General features: G+C 36.2%; 1 protein-coding gene across 1 annotated transcript in view; it reads left to right on the forward strand.

Moving 5' to 3' along the window:
- Positions 1-21,582, forward strand: part of TENM1 (teneurin transmembrane protein 1) — a 1,051,200-nt gene that overhangs the window by 938,264 nt on the left and 91,354 nt on the right. The window contains exon 25 of the mRNA XM_004606346.2: positions 15,804-15,958. Coding sequence (XP_004606403.2) covers positions 15,804-15,958 — 155 coding nt within the window. The remainder of the gene's footprint in view (positions 1-15,803; positions 15,959-21,582) is intronic.

Consider the following 21,582-nt stretch of genomic DNA (forward strand, 5'->3'; position numbering starts at 1 on the left):
TACTGAGGACTAAAATATAATACAAATTTTTGAAAGCTAGTCAGTCTCACAACTGAATCTTCTTGCTTTTAACACAATACACTTTTAAAATTTTATTTTACCTTTATAAACTTATTCACAATAATTTATTATATTGAATATTACAACACCAATCCCACCACCATATATAACATATATAACCATATATATGTTATATATAACATATATAACACAATACACAATACACAATACACTTTTAAAATTTTAACACAATACACTTTTAAAATTTTATTTTACCTTTATAAACCTTTATAAACTTATTCACAATAATTTATTATATTGAATATTACAACACCAATCCCACCACCATATATAACATATATGGTGGATTTCGAAGGAAAAGTTGCGAAAATGACCTTGGAAACATCACTTAGCCATAACAAGGCTAGAAAAGGCACCAGCCTCTTATTTACAAGGTATCTTAGTTTTTTCAATACCTTTCAATGTGATGTTATGCTTACATGATGTAAAATTCCAAGGTCAGTTTGTGAAAAGGTAGTTGAAAGAGTCAACATTCCCACCAACAGTAGATAAGGGTTTCATTTCCCCCCACATTCATGTCACCACTGTTTGCTTATGTTATTTATGATGTATACCAGTCTCACTGATGTGAACTAAGATCGCATTGTTGTTTTGATTTACATTTTCCTGATTATAATTGATGGAGAGCATTTTCTGTATTCCTATTGGCCATCTGTATGTCTTCCTTAAGAAAGTGTCCATCTCTTCTCCCAATTTTTATAGAGTCATTTGGGCTTTTTGCTGTTAAATTTTACAAGTGTTTTATAAATCTTGGATATTAACCCTTTGTCAGATGAGTGGTAGGTGAGTATTTTCTCTCAGTCTCTGGGGTCTCTTTTTTATTCTAGCCATAATTTCTTTCGCACTGCGAAAACTTTATAATTTTTTGTAGTCCCATTTGTTTATCTGTACCTCTGTAGAAGAAAATACAGTTGTATAGATGACAATAGAGTCATTTCTCTAATAAAATTAAGAATTGAGCTTCCACTGGGGCCAGATCGATAGTACAATGGGTAGGACATTTGCCTTGCAAGTGGTCCAACCCAGTTTCAATCCCTGTTATCCCATATGGTCCCCAAGCACTGCTAGGAGTAATTCCTGAGTGCAGAGTCAGGAGTATCCCCTGAGCATTCTCTAGGTGTGACCCAAAAAGCAAAATAAATAAATAAAGATTTTTTAAAATAATTGAGCTTCCATATGACCCAGAAATTCCACTTTCTGGCATCTACTCCAAAAAACATTTGGAAAAAAACACATTTGTTCTCCTATGTATATTGAAGCATTATTCCCAATAGCCAAAATTCAGAACCAATACAACTGTCCAAGAACATTGGACTAAAGAAACTGTGGTGTGTATATTTACACAACAGAATACTACTCTGCTATTAGAAAGGATGAAATTATGCAGTTTGCCACTATGTGATTGGAACTAGAGTGTATTATGCTAAATGAAGTTAGTCATAGAACTGGAACATACATAACAATGTCTCTCATATTTGTGGGATATAAATAAAGATAATAAGGTAAAATAAATGGCCAAAAGAAAGAAGAACTGAGACGTGATCCACAAAACTGAACTTAGCAAAAGAGAAAGAAGACAGTAGGGTTTCCTGAGATAATGGCGGAGGCAAAGTGGATCCTCTGGTAGAGATTGTGGGTTTGGAAAATTGTTTGCATGAAACCCTATCATAAGCATTATAGTAAACCATGGTGTCTCAACTGATGAAAGGAATTGCTTAGTAGAAAATGGTATAATATATAACATGCAGCCCAAAAAGTTGTTTTGTCTCATCAGATAGCTGTTTTGGCAGCCTTTTATACTCAATCTGTCATGTTTGTGTCTATATGTGTATGTGTGTTTTGGTTACTGTAGTAGTTGTGGTCACACCACACATTCTTCACCAGTACAAATTGGTTCTAAATAGCTCTTAAGATTCTGTTAAATCATTGTATCATTGTCATCTTGTTGCTCATCGATTTGCTCTAGTGGGCACCAGTAATATCTCCATTGTGAAACTTGTTATTACTGTTTTTGGCATATCAAATGTACCAGGGGTAGCTTGCCAAGCTCTGCCATGCAGGCGTGATACTCTTGGTAGCTTCCTGGGCTCTCCGAGAGAAGCAGAGGAATCAAACCCAGGTTGGCTGAACACGAGGCAAACACCCTACCCGCTGCGCTATAAGCTTCTATTAAATAGATGTATAAATTTATGCATGCAGTGTTTGCCTCCCTTCTTTACCTTTATGAAATAACTGTATACTACTTCCAACTTTGTGGACTTCTCTTCCAGTCATAGCTTCATTATTCAAGATATATGGATGTAGAAGAATTTTAAATGGACTTTCCTTATTGTTTTTGAATGGGAATAGCATGTGAATAATTATCCTACAGGAATTTCAATTCTTCTAGTTAGCCCACTTTTTGAATGGTGGACATTGTCAGGCTTAATTCCTCATATCCTATTTTTATTGAGTAATCAGGCCAAGGTACTCTACTTCATTTGCTTTTTTATTAGAACCTCTTCATTGTTCACACACCTTGAAAGATATTCATTTTCTCTAGAGTGTAGTTACTGCAATTACTTTTTGCTGGTCTATAGAAAATGAATCAACTTTCCTTCCTTGGGCTAATTGTTAACAAAGGTTACTGTGAAATGGTTTGCTTCCCTTTTAAGTGTGTATCAGTAATGTCCCAGATATAGTTGCTTGATGTTTGAAATTTTAATGCTTTTATTTTACTAAAGTAACGTGATCTACAAAGGTATTCATAGTTGAGTTTTATACATACAGCATTGCGTTACCCATCCCATCACGAGTGTTGACTTCCTTTCACCAATGTTTCCAAGTTCCCTCCCTTTTTAAGAAATTCAGTTGAAATCTAGTAAACTTCATTTGTCTTTTTAAAAAATTTTATTGAATCACTGTGAGATAATTACAAGGTTTTATCCTTGGGATACAATCACACAATGATCAAACACACATCACTCCACCAGTGTACATTTCCCACCACCAATATCCCTGGTATCCCTTTCCCATCCTCCCCCTATCTCCATGAAAGACAATATCCCTCATACTCTCTCTCTACTTTTGGGCATCATGACTTGCAACACAGATACTAAGATGTCATTATGTTTGGTCCATTATCCACTTTCAGCACACATCTCCAATTCAGACTGATTCCTCCAGCCATCATTTTCCTAGTGATCCCTTCTCTATTCCATCTGCCTTCTCTCCTCTGCTCATGAAGCAGGCCTTCAGCTATGGAGCAATTCTCCTGACCCTTGTATCTACTGTCCCTGGGTGTCAGCCTCATGTTATGTTATTCTATAGTCCACAAATGACAGCAGTCCTTTTATGTATGTCCCCCTCTTTATGACTCATTTCAATTAGCATGATACTCTCCATGTCTGTCCACTTATAAGCAAACTTCATTTGTCTTAACCCATATGAGTACCCTTAAATCTCAGTCTAAAGGCATCTTTTGAGCCTTCAGTTCAAAATAAAGCAAGATATGTACATTTTAACAAGAACAATAACCAACTATTTCTAATCTTTCTCATGATTTCTTATGATTTCTCATGATTTCTCTCTAAAGTAAGGAAACATAACCCATAGTTATTACTATTGGATGTTGCTATTAGATGTTGTGACCCTAACACCACTTGACAACACAAGGTCTGCCTGAGCTTCATTTATTTGTTATTTTATTGAAAACTTTAACCACAGTGCTTCATTTATTTGGTTCTCTCATTGAAAACTTTATCCATCCTATGAAAACTAGAAGGTTTTTGCACCTATAGTTCAATGGACCAATATTTTCTATAAGCTAACAACTGTCAATGTATCACTGTCATCCCATTACTCATCAATTTGCTCAAGCAGGCACCAGTAATGTCTCCATTGTGAGACTTGTTGTTACTGTATTTGGCATATCGAATATGACACGGGTACCTTGCCAGGTTCTGCCATGCGGGTGAGATACTCTCAGTAACTTTCTGGGCTCTCCGAGAGGGACGGGGGAATCAAACCTGGGCCGGCCTTGTGTAAGGCAAGCACCCTACCTGCTGTGCTATTGCTCCAGTCCAAGCTAACAACATTGTCTTTCTTGTGAAACTAGCTAACATAGGGCACTCTGCTAATGACAAGATCACCCTATTATTTTTCTGAAAAGAACACCAGATTATACTTCCCAGTCTCCTCTACAGCTAAGTATGTGCAAAATGCTTTCTGAACCTAAATATTATGCTGTCTGTCCAAAATAGAAAATCCAAAATTTTGAACTATGAGTCTAACTTAGAAAAGTCACATTCAAGAATTATAGTAGAAATTGAGAAATTAAGGCACTACTTATTACCAATATCATACTTCACTTTCTTCAAAGTACTTTTATTAGTTTTTCTGAGATTCACATCATTTTTCCTGTGTTGAATAGAATATTGTTATGAAATCATATACTTAGAAGTTAATGCCTTATCCAAAGTGCCACAGCTAATCTATAACAAAAGCCTGAAATCCAGATCACCTTATGTGACCCTGGTGCCAGTGTTCTCTGTTTTCTGTTATGTCATCTATAGTGGAACAAATTAAGGTAAAATCTTGAGGTTTTTCTGTTTCCTTAGAACTCAAAATCGTATGGTTAAAAGTCAAAGCTACAGGGACAGAACAAAGAGGGTTTGCAGGTGGAGGGAGCCAAAACTATTTAGTATAGCTATCCACATACTCAAAATTTATTTGCAGTCAATATAATCCATGGTCCTTTATCCTTGGTTGTATCACTGACTGATGTAAGACTTACTTCTAAGGGCTGTAGAAATAGTACAGTGGATATGGTACTTGCTTTGCACATGTCAACATAGGTTTGATCCCCTGAGACCTGCAAGGATTGATCCCTGAATGCAGAGACAGGAGTAAATCCTAAGAACTGCTAAGAGTAACCAAAAAAGACTTACTTCTCATAAAAGTCGTTTAACATGCTTATTTTTGCACTGCAATTTATGTTAAATAACATAAAAGTGTGAGCCACTGGTGGTATGCACCAGAATCAGTGTCCAAAGACATTAACATTACCTTCTTTATAAACTCATTTTCAGAGAAATTCAGATGCAGTTCAACCTCATATGATGTCTTTTTTTATTCACATAAGATGCAATTTGGTAAAATTTGTAGCAATTTAGTATAGATATATAGTTCTATGTTTGCATTTAGCAAGGCTTATTGAATATTTTGCCCAAGTTTAGTGAAATCATTGAGATATGAAAGTAATGTATAAATTCCACTTCTTTTCCTCAAGAAGTTTTTTTTTCTCTGAACAAAACTTGATTGAAGAATTTTCATTAGCATCTTCTTTTAGTTAGAAAGAGATCAGAATGAACAGAAATATGCAAGGAAAGCATCCTGGAAGAGAAACACCATGTACAAGCCTAAAATGAATGTCAGTTGGTGAATATGATAGACATGACAAGCTAACATATATATGTGTGCATATATATATATAGAGAGAGAGAAATACACACCGATGATTTATTGTTTTTTATTTGAGGGGAGGGCACACCTGGCTCTATTCTCAGCATCACTCCTGGTGGTACTCATTCAGGTAAGTGCCCTAGCTGCTTTACCATCTCCCTGACTCTATACACAACCATTATTTAAAATGACTTTAAAATGCTAGCTTATTTCTTGTTAATGCTAGTGTCCAATATGAGTAGTCTAAGGGATGGAGGAATTTCTGCTCCAAGGAGTAACTCTAATAACCAGATTCCTTCCATCAAGCAGTTTCTTAATCACTTATGTCTTCAAGACCAATACTGGATGCTCTGTATCAACTGTATCCATCTAGCCTACAAAATAAGTGTGTAGAGGAACTCAACAAAGCTTTCTGTAGGGGTAGGCCTAGAAGTGGAACACATTGCTTCTGTCCATATATAGCTACAGAGGAGACAGGGAGGTATAACATGGCTGTCCTCTCAGAAAAAATAGGATGATTTTAACACATAGCATACTGTACTAAAGAAGGTGCACTATGAAGAGAAACATTGATAAATAAGTTCAAAATTGAGTTCAACTTGGACACATCCTTTTTTGTTTTGATTTGACTAAACCTAATGAATGTGTCCCAAATTTTGAACTGTGAGTTTGCTGAGAAAAAATACTGTATTCTTAGCAAATACAGCAATATCACCATTCAGTTATTTCATTTTCCGATGTTAAGAATCACAACTGAATTTGATTATCTTGGTTTCACGACATTTGCACCAAGACATAACTATAATAGACTTCATTTTTTAGAGAAGCTATATTTATGTCTCAGAATTTGTGACCTATTTATCACGGCAGAGCCTGGCAAGCTGCCTGTGGCGTATTCGATATGCCAAAAACAGTAACAAAAAGTCTTACAATGGAGATGTTACTGGTGCCTGCTCAAGCAAATCGATGAACAACAGGAAGACAGTGCTACAGTTATCAAAAGTACTCAAGGTAGTCTCATCAGGAATTCAATACGATCCTTCAGATTTCTGCTAACATATCATTTACACTAAAAAATCACTTGTGACCTCCATGTCCCTAGCCCTATGCCCCAAGCATGATTATTCCCTTGTGCTATGAACTTACTCCTAATTGATGCTTATCTGATGGCATTGCAGTTGCCTGTTTATTTTTCATCTCCTCCACAAATTTCTGAGCTACTTAAGGGCAATTCTATGTCTATTTTTAATTCGGCTATACTTCCACACCAAGCACAGTGCCTGACACATAATACATAAAAAATAAATCTTGAATAAATTAATTATAGGAAAATTAGTTTCTACTATAAGTCTTCAGAATAACAGTAGTTGGTGGAGGTAGGAGAGCTGTTAATTCACTTTGCCTTGCCCTAGAGCCTAAAGCTCTGAAAATAAATGCCACAAAATGGCCTTATCTGCCTTTATCTCAATCAGAATTTCTGGTTAACTAGGAACAAGTGCATTGTTCTTTATTATGTCTCTTAGTACCTTCTGAGTCATTAAAGAATATTTCTTTGTCAAGCCATGTCAATCTTTTTTGCCATGGTATGTCAGTAGAATATTTTTTGGAATGCTTAACAGTTTAATTCTATTTAAATTCTTTGGAGATTGACCTCTATTGTTTATAATTTACTGTAGCATTTTAAAAACATAATTACCTCTAGTCATATAATATTATAGTGAGTTACCAGAATATCTTACTTGAAAAATCCTTTTCTTGGGCTGGAGTGATAGCACAGTGGGTAGGGCGTTTGCCTTGCACGCGGCCAACCCGGATTCGAATCCCAGCATCCCATATGGTCCCCTGAGCACCACCAGGAGTGATTCATGAGTGCAGAGCCAGGAGTAACCCCTGCGCATTGCCAGGTGTGACCGAAAAAAGCAAAAAAAAAAACGAAAAAGAAAAAAGAAAAATCCTTTTCTCATAGTAAAATCACATAGTGAAATCATTTCAGCTGGTGGTGAAGCTCTGCTTCATTTCAGTCCTAATGACACACAGATATTTGTAATACTTCTAAGTCTAGAAGCTCCAATTAATGACTGCCTATCAAGGTAACTTAATGGGTTTCTTGTGTACAAGTAACTTGGCCCATTCTTATCCCAGTTTGTAATTAAATGAATTGTAGTTATACTGGTTTGAGACTGGGCTTTTCTATTTAATGGAAAAGTTTTATACAGACTACACATACAATAACAATTTTTAAATAGTAAAGATGCACAGACACAGCAAAATATTTGAATTCATTTTTACTTTAAGGTTACTTAAAGCAAATCAGTTAACGTAAGTTACATGATTTAGCACTCTGTATTAGAGAGTGATCTGATGCCATATTGTGTCTAAGACATTCCCTGAATGCTTACTTTAACCATTTATCTCTGTCTTCTAAAACTAAAGAACTGATTGTGGTTGGAAGGCATTACAAAGCAGTATTTCCGTCTTCTAGTTGCTAGTGGTATAGAGGGGGATCATTTTATTATTCTTTTAAAAAGCTTATATTCTGGAAACAGTTCATTTTAATATAGAAATAATAAACATGTAGGTGGCCTATATAGCTGCACCTTTTATAAATTAAAAATAAAGATTCCTTCTACCAACATTGGGAATTGGCATTTCCAGCTGAAAATCCTGATATTCATTGTTATCTAATTTAGGATTTTAACTACTATTTCCAGGCTATTAACCTTCACATCTGGACTCCCAGTGTTCCCACAGCAGAATATCCCTACTGGTTCAATATTCATAAGCAGTTTCCTCTTCCCCAACAGGTGATAAATGTACTAGTAACTCTTTAGGGTTCTCTAATGTTAGGCAATTTCTTCTTAAGAATTGTAGTATTTATTCATTGGGGGATACAAAGGGAAGGAGTTAATTAATTTTACATCTAATATGTGACTGTTTCATACAGGTCAGTATTTCACAAGGAGCCAATAATCTAGATATTATATAATGTCCCCTACTTTGCATAAGAGATTATAAATAATTTTAATAAGATGCGCTTTATTTATGAGAATGTCCTTCCATATAAAGAGCTTGTTAAGATTTAATGCTGATTAATGGAGACAACATCATTCACACTTCTCAGTTATGATCTGTCAGTGTTTTTATAATAAATACTAACTTACAAGGATTTTGTTTTTTCTCACAAAACAAAAATATGTGTAACAATCTAACATGCTTTCTGGTCTAGTGTTTTCCTACTAAAGGTGACGACACACATTGTCCTGTATTCCTGTATTGTTCTTTCCATATATACCCCAACTTAATCCATATCACTACCAAACCTTATAGTAGTATCAGAGATCTAGACATTTTTCCCTTAAAATTAATTCTGTTTTAGATTTTGAACACTAACAAGTAGTTTTCTCAGTTCCTTTCTTAGTTCCTTGGTTTCTCTCTTATCCAATGACCATGTCTTTGATTTAAATTCCAATGAAATGCTGAAGATAAGCACATCAATGTATCTGATCATTGGAATATATTATGCTCACAACATTGGGCACCAAATTTTGTAAATCTAGTTATAGTAATGTCAATATCTGAAGTGAGTTGAACCTCATGATCTTGCTAGACCCCAAATGGCTTTATGTGGTGTGAAATCACTCACATGCCCATCTCTGCAGGATATACCTCAGTCCACTCAGTCTAACAAACAATACTATATCACACAGCATTGTTAATGTCCCTTTGCTTTGCTCTAACAGTACTCCTGATGGGAAAGGAATTATTTTTAATTTTTAAAATTTTATTGAATCACTGTGAAATAGTTACAAGCTTTCATGTTTGGGTTACAATCTCACAATAATCAAATACCCATCCCTCCTGAGGATACAAAAGAGCACAGTAGAAATGACATCTGTACCTATATATTACTTGCAGCACTGTTCACAATAGCCAAAATATGGAAACAACCTGAGTGCCCTAAAACAGATGACTGGTTAAAGAAACTTTGGTACATTTACATAATGGAATACTATGCAGCTGTTAGGAGATATGCAATCATGAAATTTGTTTATGAATGGATAAACATGGAGAGCATCATGCTAAGTGAAATGAGTCAGAAAAAGAGGGACAGACATAGAGGGACTGCACTTATTTGTGGAGTGTAGCATAACATCACATGAGACTGACACCCTAAGACAGTAGATACAAGGGAAGGGAAATTCTTCACCACTGCAAATAATGGCAAAAATAATACCTTCTTCCAAAAGGGGATTTCCAATTTGATTTGTAACCTCATTTAAAAAGACCTTTAAACCTCACCAAAGAAGAAAGATAGTAAAGCTAGTTGCTTAAAAGAGTATGTGTGCGAGTTGGAGCGGGAAAATTAGAGTAATCAAAGTTATGTTTATATAAAGTATGTCTAGATAAATTATTAAATCCAGTATCATGTAGTTGCTCACAGCTCTTTATACTATTTCTTTTCAACTTCAAAATAAAGAGTCTCGAGAGGAAAAGGAGTATATTTGGAATATGGACCATAATAAAAGGAATTTCTGCACAAATATGTGAAAGGAGAGTATACCACAAAATGTCAACCTAAACATCCCTGAAGACAAATATTATTTAATAAACTTTATCTGTGGGTTTCAGCTAGTGTGTACACATGAAGAATGGTTCATAATATTGAAAAGCTGGCAAAAAACTAAAAATGGAAAAACCATGAAAAGTCCAGAATGATTCTCTGGGCATGAATATAAACATTACTCTCTATTGGAAATAAAGAATGTGGCAGTGAAGGAACAGAATTGTCCTCCCTGGTGTGAGTATAAAGGTCTTGATCAGTCGGGATGGGAGATGTGTGCTGAAAGTAGATAAAGGGACAAACATGATAACCTCTCAATATCTATATTGCAAATCAGAAGCCCAAAAGTAGCGAGAAAGTATGGGGTAAATTGTCTTCTATGGAGGGTGAGAAAGGGACGGTATAATAGGGATATTGGTTGTGGGGAATGTATACTGGTGGAAGGATGGGTGTTTGATGATTGTGTCATTGTAACTCAATCATGAAAGCTTGTAACTATATCTCATGGTGATTCAATAAAGTTTAAAAAACGAAGGGTCTTCTCCAGGTATACCAGTTCCTGGGAGAATGAATTTATTTTTCTATCTCACCTTTTTTGAATTTGCTCCAATTTGCAGGAAATTAGATTGCTGAGTCTTACTACTCCTAGTTATAGCAATACCCCTAATTTAATTTCTAATACCTTTTAACTTACTAAATTTTAATAGAATAGTATTCCTCTTAGTCTTAGTTTTCATATAACTCATTCCTTTGTCCTTTGATCCTCACTGAACCTAGCACAGAGGCATTTGAATATGTGTTTAGTAAATAATTCATGAGTTCATGTACTTTATCCTAAGCCGTTTCCTCTCCATACTTAAGTTCTGATCTTTGAATTCTCTTATGAAAGACAACTTTCATAATTGAAATTCAATAATTTTAATATAGAGGCCATTGAAACTTATCCAAAATCATAAGGCTGCCATAAACCAAAACAAATTCTAGGCAATAAAGAAATTAATTTATCCAAAATATAAAAAAACTAAAAACTAAGAAAGCTAAGTACCCACTTTGATTTATCCTCGTCAAATGCTCTGGAGACAGAAGAAATGTTCAGGTGCCATCATCATTTGATTTGCTCCAAATTTTAAAGTCCTTAAAACCTCCGTAAATGCCTTTAGCCTCTAAAATGATAAAGGGATTAACTGACATGGAATTCTTGTTTGGACATGCTGGTTTCCTTGGAGAGCTCACCAAAATATAAATTACTTTAAAGGCATTCAGGGAAAGTTAAAATAAATCTGTAACTTTTATAGATGTTAAGGATTAATATTTCATGATGAACATCAGGATTAATCAAAGTATACCATAAATTCGAGTTTTAATATTAACCTCTTGCCAATGAATTTTGTAATGTAAAATCAGTTTATTAAGTTCAGTTTATAGTCTTTAGATGAGTTCATTCTTTGTGTGTATGCAAACATGCACATGTGTGAGTTTTTGTGTATATACAAACCTGTGTTTATGTGTGTATTTGCATTAAAAGATCATGGTTGTTATCTGAACTTTTAAAAAACAATTTTTATTTAAAGAAATATGACTTACAAAGTTATTGATAGTTGAATTTTAGGCATCTGATGTTCTAGCACTAATTCCAATACCAGTGTTAACTGCCCTTCACCGGTGTTCCTACATTCCCATCCAACCCCTTAGTCTGCTACCTTGACAAAAACATAATAAAGTTTGGTGGTTGTAATTTTGATCTTGCGTTTTCAGTGTAGTTAAGTTTGTGGTTTAAATATATAGTTATTATACTTTCCCACCTTACATAAAGACCTTCATTCCTATTCACCCATTCCTTCCTTTTCTCATCATTTTTCCCAGCCTAGATTTTTTCTCTCTGTCATTCTCCTACCTAAAATCTGGTATAAGGGTGATATAAGCATCCCCCACTTTAAACTAATATGTTCCTTTATCCAATTAGTCTGTGTACCACAGATATGTGAGCTCATCCTGTATTTGTCCTTCAACTTCAACATATTTCACAAGATTTCACTCCTAATTTCACAAGATATGAATTAGAAAAATATGGGGAAAACACTAACATAGACAAAAGTAATGCCATCTACTTATTATTCAAGAATATCACCAAAGCAGATAAAGCAATAATTGAAGCATTTTTTATATGAGTCTGATACATTTTTAGTGTTTTAGTATGTACAATACTTATAAAAACCTAACGGAGCATAAGGTAACCAAGTAATCCCAGTTTTTTTCAGAACAGTTTTGGTTTGAAATTGGGCTAGAGTGACAGTGCAGCAGGTAGAGAGCACTTGCCCTTCACGCAGTCGACCTGGGTTCAATCCCAGCATCCCATATGGGCCCCCAGAGCAAGTTGGGACTGATTCCAAAGCACAGATCCAGGAGCAAACCATGAGCATATCCTTGTGTGTCCCCACCATGCCAAAATGACCCCTACCTCATTCTCAAAAATGACAAAATAGTTGGTTAACTTAGCTAGGCGAGCCATGAATTTTATTAAAGAGGAAATGTGTTTTACAACTTTGGGGTCATGAATCGTTTGATCAAAGTCACACATCATCTGTAAATAATATGTTCATGTTATAACCCAATACTTGTAACTACTTACTATCTAATATTTTCCAAGAACCCAAGCTGTAACACAGTAGAAAAAACAATTGAAAATTTTATTAGTTTTAATTTTTTTAAAAACTTAAATACTACCTGTGTGATACCAAAGTTTGTTCTGACATACATACATACATATATATATATATATATATATATAGTTTGTATATGTATGTATGGGCTGGGGGCTGGAGTGATAGCACAGCGGGTAGGGCATTTGCTTTGCACAGAGCCGACCCGGGTTCAATTTCTCTGCCCCTCTTGGAGAGCCTGGCAAGCTACCTGGAGTATCCTGCCTGAATGGCAGAGCCTGGCAAGCTACCCGTGGCATATTCTATATGCCCAAAACAGTAACAACAAGTCTCACACTGGAGATGTTACTGGTACCCGCTCGAGCAAATTGATGAACAACGGGACAACAGTGCTACAGGGCATGTAGGGGCTGGGGGCTGGAACGATAGCACAGAGGTAGGGAGTTTGCCTTGCACACAGCCGACCAGGGTTCTATTGCTCCACCCCTCTCCCAGAGCCCGGCAAGCTACCGGTTACTGAAGTTAATGAAGACCTTTGCATATTTGGTCATCGGGAATCATAGTTTGTGGGGGTTTTATGCATGTGATTACTGATTTTGGCATCAAGATATTATAATCCCAAGGGAAACTGGAAGAATTTCTGAATCTTTCAATTTTTGGAAGAACTTGAAAAGGATTTATAATAGATCATCTTCGAATATTTGGTTGAGCTCACCAGTAAAACTATCTGGATTTAGGCTTTTGTGGAAGATGTCTCCTAAATTACTGTTCCAGTTGTCTTTCTTATAACTAGCCTATTAAAGATTTTTTCTTTATGATTTTGTCTGGTGATATTGTATGATTTCTAAAATGCATTCAAGCTTATCCAGTTTGGTGTCATAAAGGTTTTCATGGAAGTCTTTGATGATCCTTTATATTTTGGTCTATTTGTTCTTCTCTCCTTTCACCTTGGATCATTTTATAAGATTTCTTTTTTATGAGCCTGGAAAAAGGCTTGTCAGTTAGCTTTATTCTAAAGATCCAGCTCTTGGTTGTACTGACATTTTATACTCAATTTTTATTTCTATTATGCTTATTTCCACTCTAATTTTCATTACTTACTTTCTCTGCTGACTTTAAGTTTTATTGCTCTTCTTTTTCTAGTTCTTGGAGATGTGAGATCGATTATTTCATTGATCTTTTTTTTGTTTCCTAATGTAAATGGTTTTATTGCTATAAACTTCCATCTTAATGGTACTTATGCAGTGTCTCATAGATTTCGGTAGTTTATATCTTCATTCTTATTTGTATGCAAGGGTTTTAAAATATTTTCTTTAATTTTTGGACTTTTTTTGAAGGGGCACACCCAGACATACTCAGGGTTGACTCCTGGATCTGTTCCCAGGGATCACTCCTGGAGGGGTTCAAGAAATATTATGAAGTGTTGGGAATTGAACCCAGGTTAGTTATATGTAAGGCAAGTGTCCTACCCACTCTACCATTGCTCTGGCACCCTCTTTTTTGTTTTATTTTTTTGTTTTTTGGGTCACACCCGGCAATGCACAGGGGTTACCTCCTGGCTTTGCACTCAGGAGTTACTCCTGGCGGTGCTCAGGGGACCATATGGGATGCTGGGAATTGAACCCAGGTTGGCCGCGTGCGAGACAAACGCCCTACATGTTGTGCTATTGCTCCAGCCCTAACATTTTCTTATTGACCAAATCTCATCTAATATGATGTTGTTTAATCTTCAGTGTTTTGGGGTGTGTACATCCAGGTAAACTCAGGGCTTTCTTCTGTCTCTGTACTCAGGGATCACTCCTGGCAGGGCTAACAAACCATATAATGTTGGGGATTGAACTGGGGTTGGATATATGCAACACAAGTGCCCTTCTCCTGTACTATCTCTTTTTCCTCAGTCTCCAAATATTTGACCTTTCCCCAACTTTCATTTTATGTCAATTAGTGTTATTCTATTGTGATTTTTGAAATGCACTTGATATAATCTAAATCTTCATTTCTGTATTGACATTTAGCTTGTGTCCAAGTATGTGATTTATCTTAGAAAATGTTCCATGATCACTAGAGAAGAATATGTATTTATCATTTGGGGAATAAAAAGCCTGAATTATCTATTACGCTTATGTTCTTGCCTCTATCCCAGTTTTGTAAGTAAAGGATTTTACTTACAATTGTTGTGCTATTTTTTTGTTTACACCATAGAACCCTTTATTCTACATGGTAAGTATCTGCCTTAGTAAATAATCTCTTACTGATTGCAGTTTGTTATTATTCCAGAGTAGGGTTTCCTTCTTGGCGAGGGTGTGTCTATAATCATTCTTAGAATACTCTGTCTGTTCTTTGTCAGATATTCAGGTAAATTTGTAGAGCCAGTGCAATAGTACAGAAGATAGGGTGCTTGCCTCTCACAGACCAATGCGGGTTCTATCCCCAGCACCACATATGGTCCCCCAAGTCCCAGCATGTGTGATCCTGAGAACAGAGACAGGAGTAAATCCTGAGTACCACCAGATGTGGCCAAGTCTACTCCACCCCTGCCAAAAAATTCTGATTAATGAATGTTTGGGCATAGATTTTGAAGTAATAGAAGGACGCAAAAACTGATTTTAGTCCCAGCTCAAATGAAAATAGTTTTATGCTTTCTAAGTTAGTTACCTCCCAATACAATCATGAAAATAATTAGTGCCTTACTAATCTGCACTTCACAAGAAATTTCCCATAGCTTTCCTCACCTATCTTTTCCCATTTACTTAAAATAAGATTTTTTTTCTGTTTATGATGGTATTAGGAGCTAGAAATGTAAAACTGAACAGTACAAAATGACTAGAACTGATTATATATACCCATGATATTTTTCTCATTTCTTCTTAATACACAAATATGTGATTGTGTGTCAGAACAAACCTCTCACATTACTGTCCTGTCAGTACTGAACAAAATTGAATCCATCCATATGTCTTTAAAATGTTTTTCCATTTCTATTTCTTCTTTCAAAATACTGATCTTAGTGGAAATGTGGCCCACTAGACTACTAATGCCCATTTTCTCTTTCCCAACAGGCATCACAGTTGATAGGCATGGATTCATTTACTTTGTGGATGGAACTATGATTCGAAGAATTGATGAGAATGCTGTGATCACAACTGTAATTGGCTCAAATGGGCTGACTTCTACACAACCACTGAGCTGTGACTCAGGAATGGACATCACTCAGGTAGGCACCACTGATTTTTAAGTGTTATCACCGTTTGACATCATGGAAATGGATAACAATTTTCTCATACAGAAATCAGGTAGAAAGGAAGACTGGCATATATGTGATCATCCCTGGTAACAGAAATTTCTTTTTATATAGGTTTCTTTTTTCCTCACAAATCTCAGTAAGTGTTGAGGGTGGGGAGTGATAGTAAGTGGCATATTGTCATAGGAATTAAAGTCTCTCAAATTTGAATCATTTCAAGGGTAAGGTCAATCTCATTTATTGGGTATTTTCTAAGATATAATATTTTAGTATTTTGCATATTGTAATGGCTGCTATTTGGAAAAGTACTGACTACTAAAATTCTTTTTAAATCATTTAAAAGTGAATAAATGAGCATGATGCATTATTCACATATATGTAAATAGATGTTTCCAGGAAGTTTGAAGTTTTCTTAAGTCAGAGATCTATTTTACATTTATTTAGGAAAGCATTTTGCTAGTGAGAATAAATAGGAAGATTCAACACAGGTCTGAGTCCAAAATTTTTATTTTACCACAGAGCTACAAAATCTGGATTAGAGATCGAGAAAAGTTATAGAACATATTGCACAGTCTCCACACCCTCTGAATTCCATTTTTAGCCTGCAAACATGAAGTTATAATATAACATGAGAGAAAGTAACTAGATAGCCCTCGAAGGGGCTTTTAAATGTTAACATCCCATGAATCTGATTGTGTAGATTATTACATAGACTTCAAATGAATTAGAAGTTTTTTGTTTGGGGGTTAATTTATCTAAGAGATATTTGGGGAAAGATAATTTTTGACCAATCTAGCTTTGCTCAGGGCTTACTCTTGACTCTGCTCTCATTGATCACTTATGGTGGGCTCAGGAAACCATCTGGGGTGTCAAGGATCAAACCTGGGTCAGCCGCATGTAAGGCAAGCACCTTACCCACTGCTCAACCTCTCCAGCTCCAAGAGGGAATAATTTTGAATGCAAGTAATAAAATACCTTTAAAGTGGCTTGAAAAATAAGGTTTCATGATCTCACTAAATGAGATTACCAAAGGAAAGTAAAGATATGGGGCTTCCGATGTTCTTCTTTCATCACACTCACCAGAATCAAGTCACGTTCCCATACCTTCATCTGGTACTATTAACAGGGAAATGGAATATCCAGAATGCATTAATGCCTATGTAATGCCTGTGTAGGTCACCTTCCCTGATCATATTGCTATCAACTTCTTTTTTTGGGGGGTGGGGTGGGGGAAGTGGGCCCCCAGCAATGCTCAGGGCTTACTACTGGCTCTACACTCACGAATCACTCCTGGCAGTCTTGGGAGACCATATGGTATGCTGAAGATCAAACCTCGGTCAGTCACATACCAAGCAAGTGCCCTATCCACTACACTATCTCTCTGGCCCCTGCTACCAAATTTTTGAATGAAAATCTGGATTCTGTTAGTGAGGAATGAAGAATTCTTGATGGAAAGAAACCAATGATATCTTCCACCATTAGATATTCTTATTGATTCATGTTTAATTTTGTCTAAAATGCAAGATAACATGGAAAGTAGTTAATACATCACTCAGAAGCATTTCTTTGCATTTTTAATTAAAAGAAAATAAACTGAGGCCAGAGAGATAGTACAATAGTTAAGACATGTGCCTTGCACCAGACCACCCTGGTTCAATTCCATATGGTCCCCTGAGATTGCCGGCAGTGATTCCTGAATCCAGTAATAATCTCTGAGTTGATGTGGCCCCAAAACTTAAAAGTAAATTATTTCTTCACTTCTCAGCCCTAAGATTATCTTCATCTCCATTTTTCTTGCGTACATTTCTCTATAAAACACTATAAATGTAACTATTGGGTGGTAACTATTTTTTTTCTTTCTACATGTTTCTGCCTAGTCCTAGAAACTCAGAAAATATCAAACACCGTCAACTAAAATTAAAATGAGAATTGTAAGGCCTTTGAAACTAGAAAACAGAGCAAAATAAACTAACCATTCTTAAGAGAGATTTGAGTGTTTAAGACTCATTTATTTAGCACAGCCTAAGATTCCATGATGCAAAATCCTGAATAAATCAAGGAAAAGGAACATCATTTGTGGTAGTAAAGGTATAAATGTTTTTATATGGGAGGGGACAATAGAGTTGATGCATATATCCTATTCACTTGTGGGATATTTTTACTGAAAATATGAAACATATTGCAATCAATTGACTCAAAACAACGTATACTTCTGTTTAGAAAATTTATACTGTAAAATGATTTTTTGTCAAAATATAAGAAACATAAGAGCCTCATCACCATAAAAACAATGTTATGATACTTCGCAAGCTATTATTGTAGCCCTAAATTCTTTATCTCTTTCAGATTGCAATGTAGAGTGTAGACTATTGAAAAGGAATCCTGGAGATAGTATAGTGGGCAGGCACATGCTTTGCACAAAAACAACTTGGGTTCAATCCTAGACATTCCAAATAGTCCCCTAAGTCCTACTAGGGGTGATCCCTGAGCATAGAGTCAGTGGTAAGCCCTGAGTACCAATGGGTGTGGCTCCAAAACCAAAACGAGGGAGGAGAGAGGGGAAGGCAGGGGATGAGTTGGGAGGGAAGGGGAGAAGAGGAGAGAGGGTTGTTCTGGAAACTAGAAGATGGTATTATGTTTTCCTATATCATTAATTCCGAACCTCAGTTTCCTGGTTTCCGTCTTTTCCTTCTCTGTATAATACCTCAACTTTCTAAACAACAGAACTTCTTGTGAAGGTTCAGGAAAGGAATTAATTAATAAACAACAGAACTCTTTGAGAAAGAAAACAGCTTTATATCCAAATTATCTAGCAGTTATCTTTTTTCTATTCCTCATTGTCATTTCCTGTTCTGAGCTTAATATGCCCTAGAGTAGGGTAATAGTCCCAACTGTTCTATACCTCAGTCTAGATTATCACCCTCCACATTGATTAAGGATACCCTTCTTATGGCCCCATTCCCTCAGTCCAGAATTGCTTCTTCTGATAGAAATTCCATTCTTTACATTGCACACACCACTCTTTCCTTGGGATTTCTCTCTTGTGTTTTTAATCCTCATGCTATCTTATTTTCTTACTGAAATTGAGTATCACCATTATAAATATGTAATTTGTTTTCAGTTGCCAAAACTATGTATTCAGCTGGACTCTCAACTGGACTGAATGTTTTTTGAACACATGTCATAAGTGGTAAAAAGGCAAAGTCACTGTAATTACTGTTTCAAAAAGGACACTTTGGTGTAAAGAATGTCGAGAAAGTGAGAGCTGAAAGTGGAGACAGGAGGACTTCATTAGCATGCTAGCCTTCCAGCTATATCTGGGGGACAATATGGAGCCAATAAAATCATTAAACAGAGAAATGCATTTTTAAAATATGGGTTGGCATGTAAATGAATTTCTTAAAGATCATTTCAAGAGTATATCAAGAGAGGGGGGAAGGTTTAGAGGCAGGGAGATAGAAGGTGGTTAAACTGGGGATGGAGAGATAATGCAGTTGGTAAGGTGATTGTCTTGTTTTCAATCAAACCAGATTTAATCTTGAGCACCCCAATATGGTTCCTTGAGCCACACCTCGAGTGGTCCCTGAGCACAAACCAAGAAAATTTTGTGTGACCCAAATTTTTTCTAATGGTGATTTTAAAGGGCTGGGTATATTATAAGTGGGTTAGAGCACATAATTTGCATGTGGCTCATCCCAGTTCACTATTCAGCCCCACATGACCTCAAAGTGCTAGCCAGGAGTATCATTAACTGCAACTCCCAAGTAGCACCATACCCTAATTTGTGAGGTCCAGAAAGATAACTCAAATGGTCTGAACATGTGCTCTGCATGCTGAAAGCCTAGGCTTAACCCCTGGAAGTACATAATTTCATGAACAAATAACTTGGAATAGCCCATGTACTACTACAGCTATTTCTCCCCACTTCCCAATAAGAGATACAAACAAGGTTACATAAGTGACCAACAATAATACCTAAATCTAAATATGTATATCAGTATGGATTAAGAATCCTACATATGTTAGTAAAATATTGGACCTAAAATCAAAGAACTTCTTTACTAAGTTTCAGAGTTAAGAATGTATGTGTAAGTTAACATAATTGACTAATATGTAGAATATGAAAGGAGAAGAAGGAGGTTTGGATGAAGGTTATGAGAAGTCTACTTTTGGACTTGTTGAGAGGTCAGTGCCTATTTTTATAATGATATGTCAAGCAGATATGTATGCCTAAAATGGATATGGAAATTTGGGTTACCACTTATATTTGGTAATGGCAATTATATCAAGGCGCGGATACTGTTTCATGGGAAGGACTAGAGAGCAGTTTTAAAAGAGAACGTAAAATACCTTCTTCATGCTCCAAAGAATATCAGTATTCAAGAGAAGACTGAGGAATGGCCATCTGTAGAGTCTGAGAGGAATAGGATTTGACAAGTAGGAGGAAAAGCCAAGAATATATCCACACAGACACACAAAATATAAAAATAAATCATGGGTAACACACTTTTCAACAGAAAGGGAAATGTTACTATCAAATGCTCCTTAGAGATCACATAAAACGAGGTGTTTTGTAAGAAGCCCTATGGTTTAAAAGCATTCTTTCTCTCCATTGGCCTCCACAAAGGTATTTAGGAGCCTATGATTTTCCTCTTGTCAATCCATGGCCAGCTGAGCCAGAAGTCCAGTGTGAAGGCCCAAGGATGCAGTGCTGCTTAGTGGTGCTTGGAGGTGTTTGGAGGTACTTGGAGTTCTTGGGGACCTTCAGGGCTGCACTCAGAGCTGCTCAGAGAGTGTCGGGTATCATGCCTTGAATCAAAGCGGGATCAACCACATGCAAAGCAAGTACCTTAACCCCTGCGCTATCTCTCTAGTCCCTTGAGAGCACTCTTGACTCTGAATAAGTGTACCTTTGGTAAAAGTGCTAATTAATTGGAATCAGGTTGCAGTGGCATTGAAGCAAATCAATTCCAAGTGTAAATCAACACCCAGATGTGGCACGGGTAGGCAGAATTTGGACAACACTGAATGAAATCAGATAGGCCTGCCAGGTAGAGTCAGTGTGTGGCCTAACACCCCATTAGCTCCACCTCTGTGACAAGTTACCTGTGTGGACAACTGTGCCAGTTTTGGGAACCCATGTTTCCACAAGTGTGCTTAAAATTATGAACTGTCTTCAACTAAAGAGGAAAATGCTGAGTAGGGAGCTTCTTATCACCTTTCAAAAACAAAGCCCCAGTTGTTTATAGGAGTACTTAAAATGATCCAGCTGAGCTTACATGGTGCACAGTTTCATATGTCAGTAAATCAAAATATATTGATGGGTAAGGGTGGAGATAAAATGTCTAAATGAGAGCACACAGATTCTGCTGACATGAAACAGACAAGAGAGAAAAGAGAATCCTGTGCTGCAACATGAAGATTTGAATCAGACTTCATTAAGCACTTATGGAGACTAAGATTGTATGTGGCAGCATTAGACATTATCAAAAGATCTTACAGAATTTTCTTCTTTTGAAACGTTTTTCTGGCTGTGTCTAGTGATTATCAAAACTTTACCCCTGTACTTATGCCTAACATTTGTTCAGGGAACCATA

The sequence above is a fragment of the Sorex araneus genome, chromosome X (genome assembly GCF_027595985.1).
Source record: "Sorex araneus isolate mSorAra2 chromosome X, mSorAra2.pri, whole genome shotgun sequence".
In the NCBI taxonomy this organism is placed as follows: Eukaryota; Metazoa; Chordata; class Mammalia; order Eulipotyphla; family Soricidae; genus Sorex; species Sorex araneus.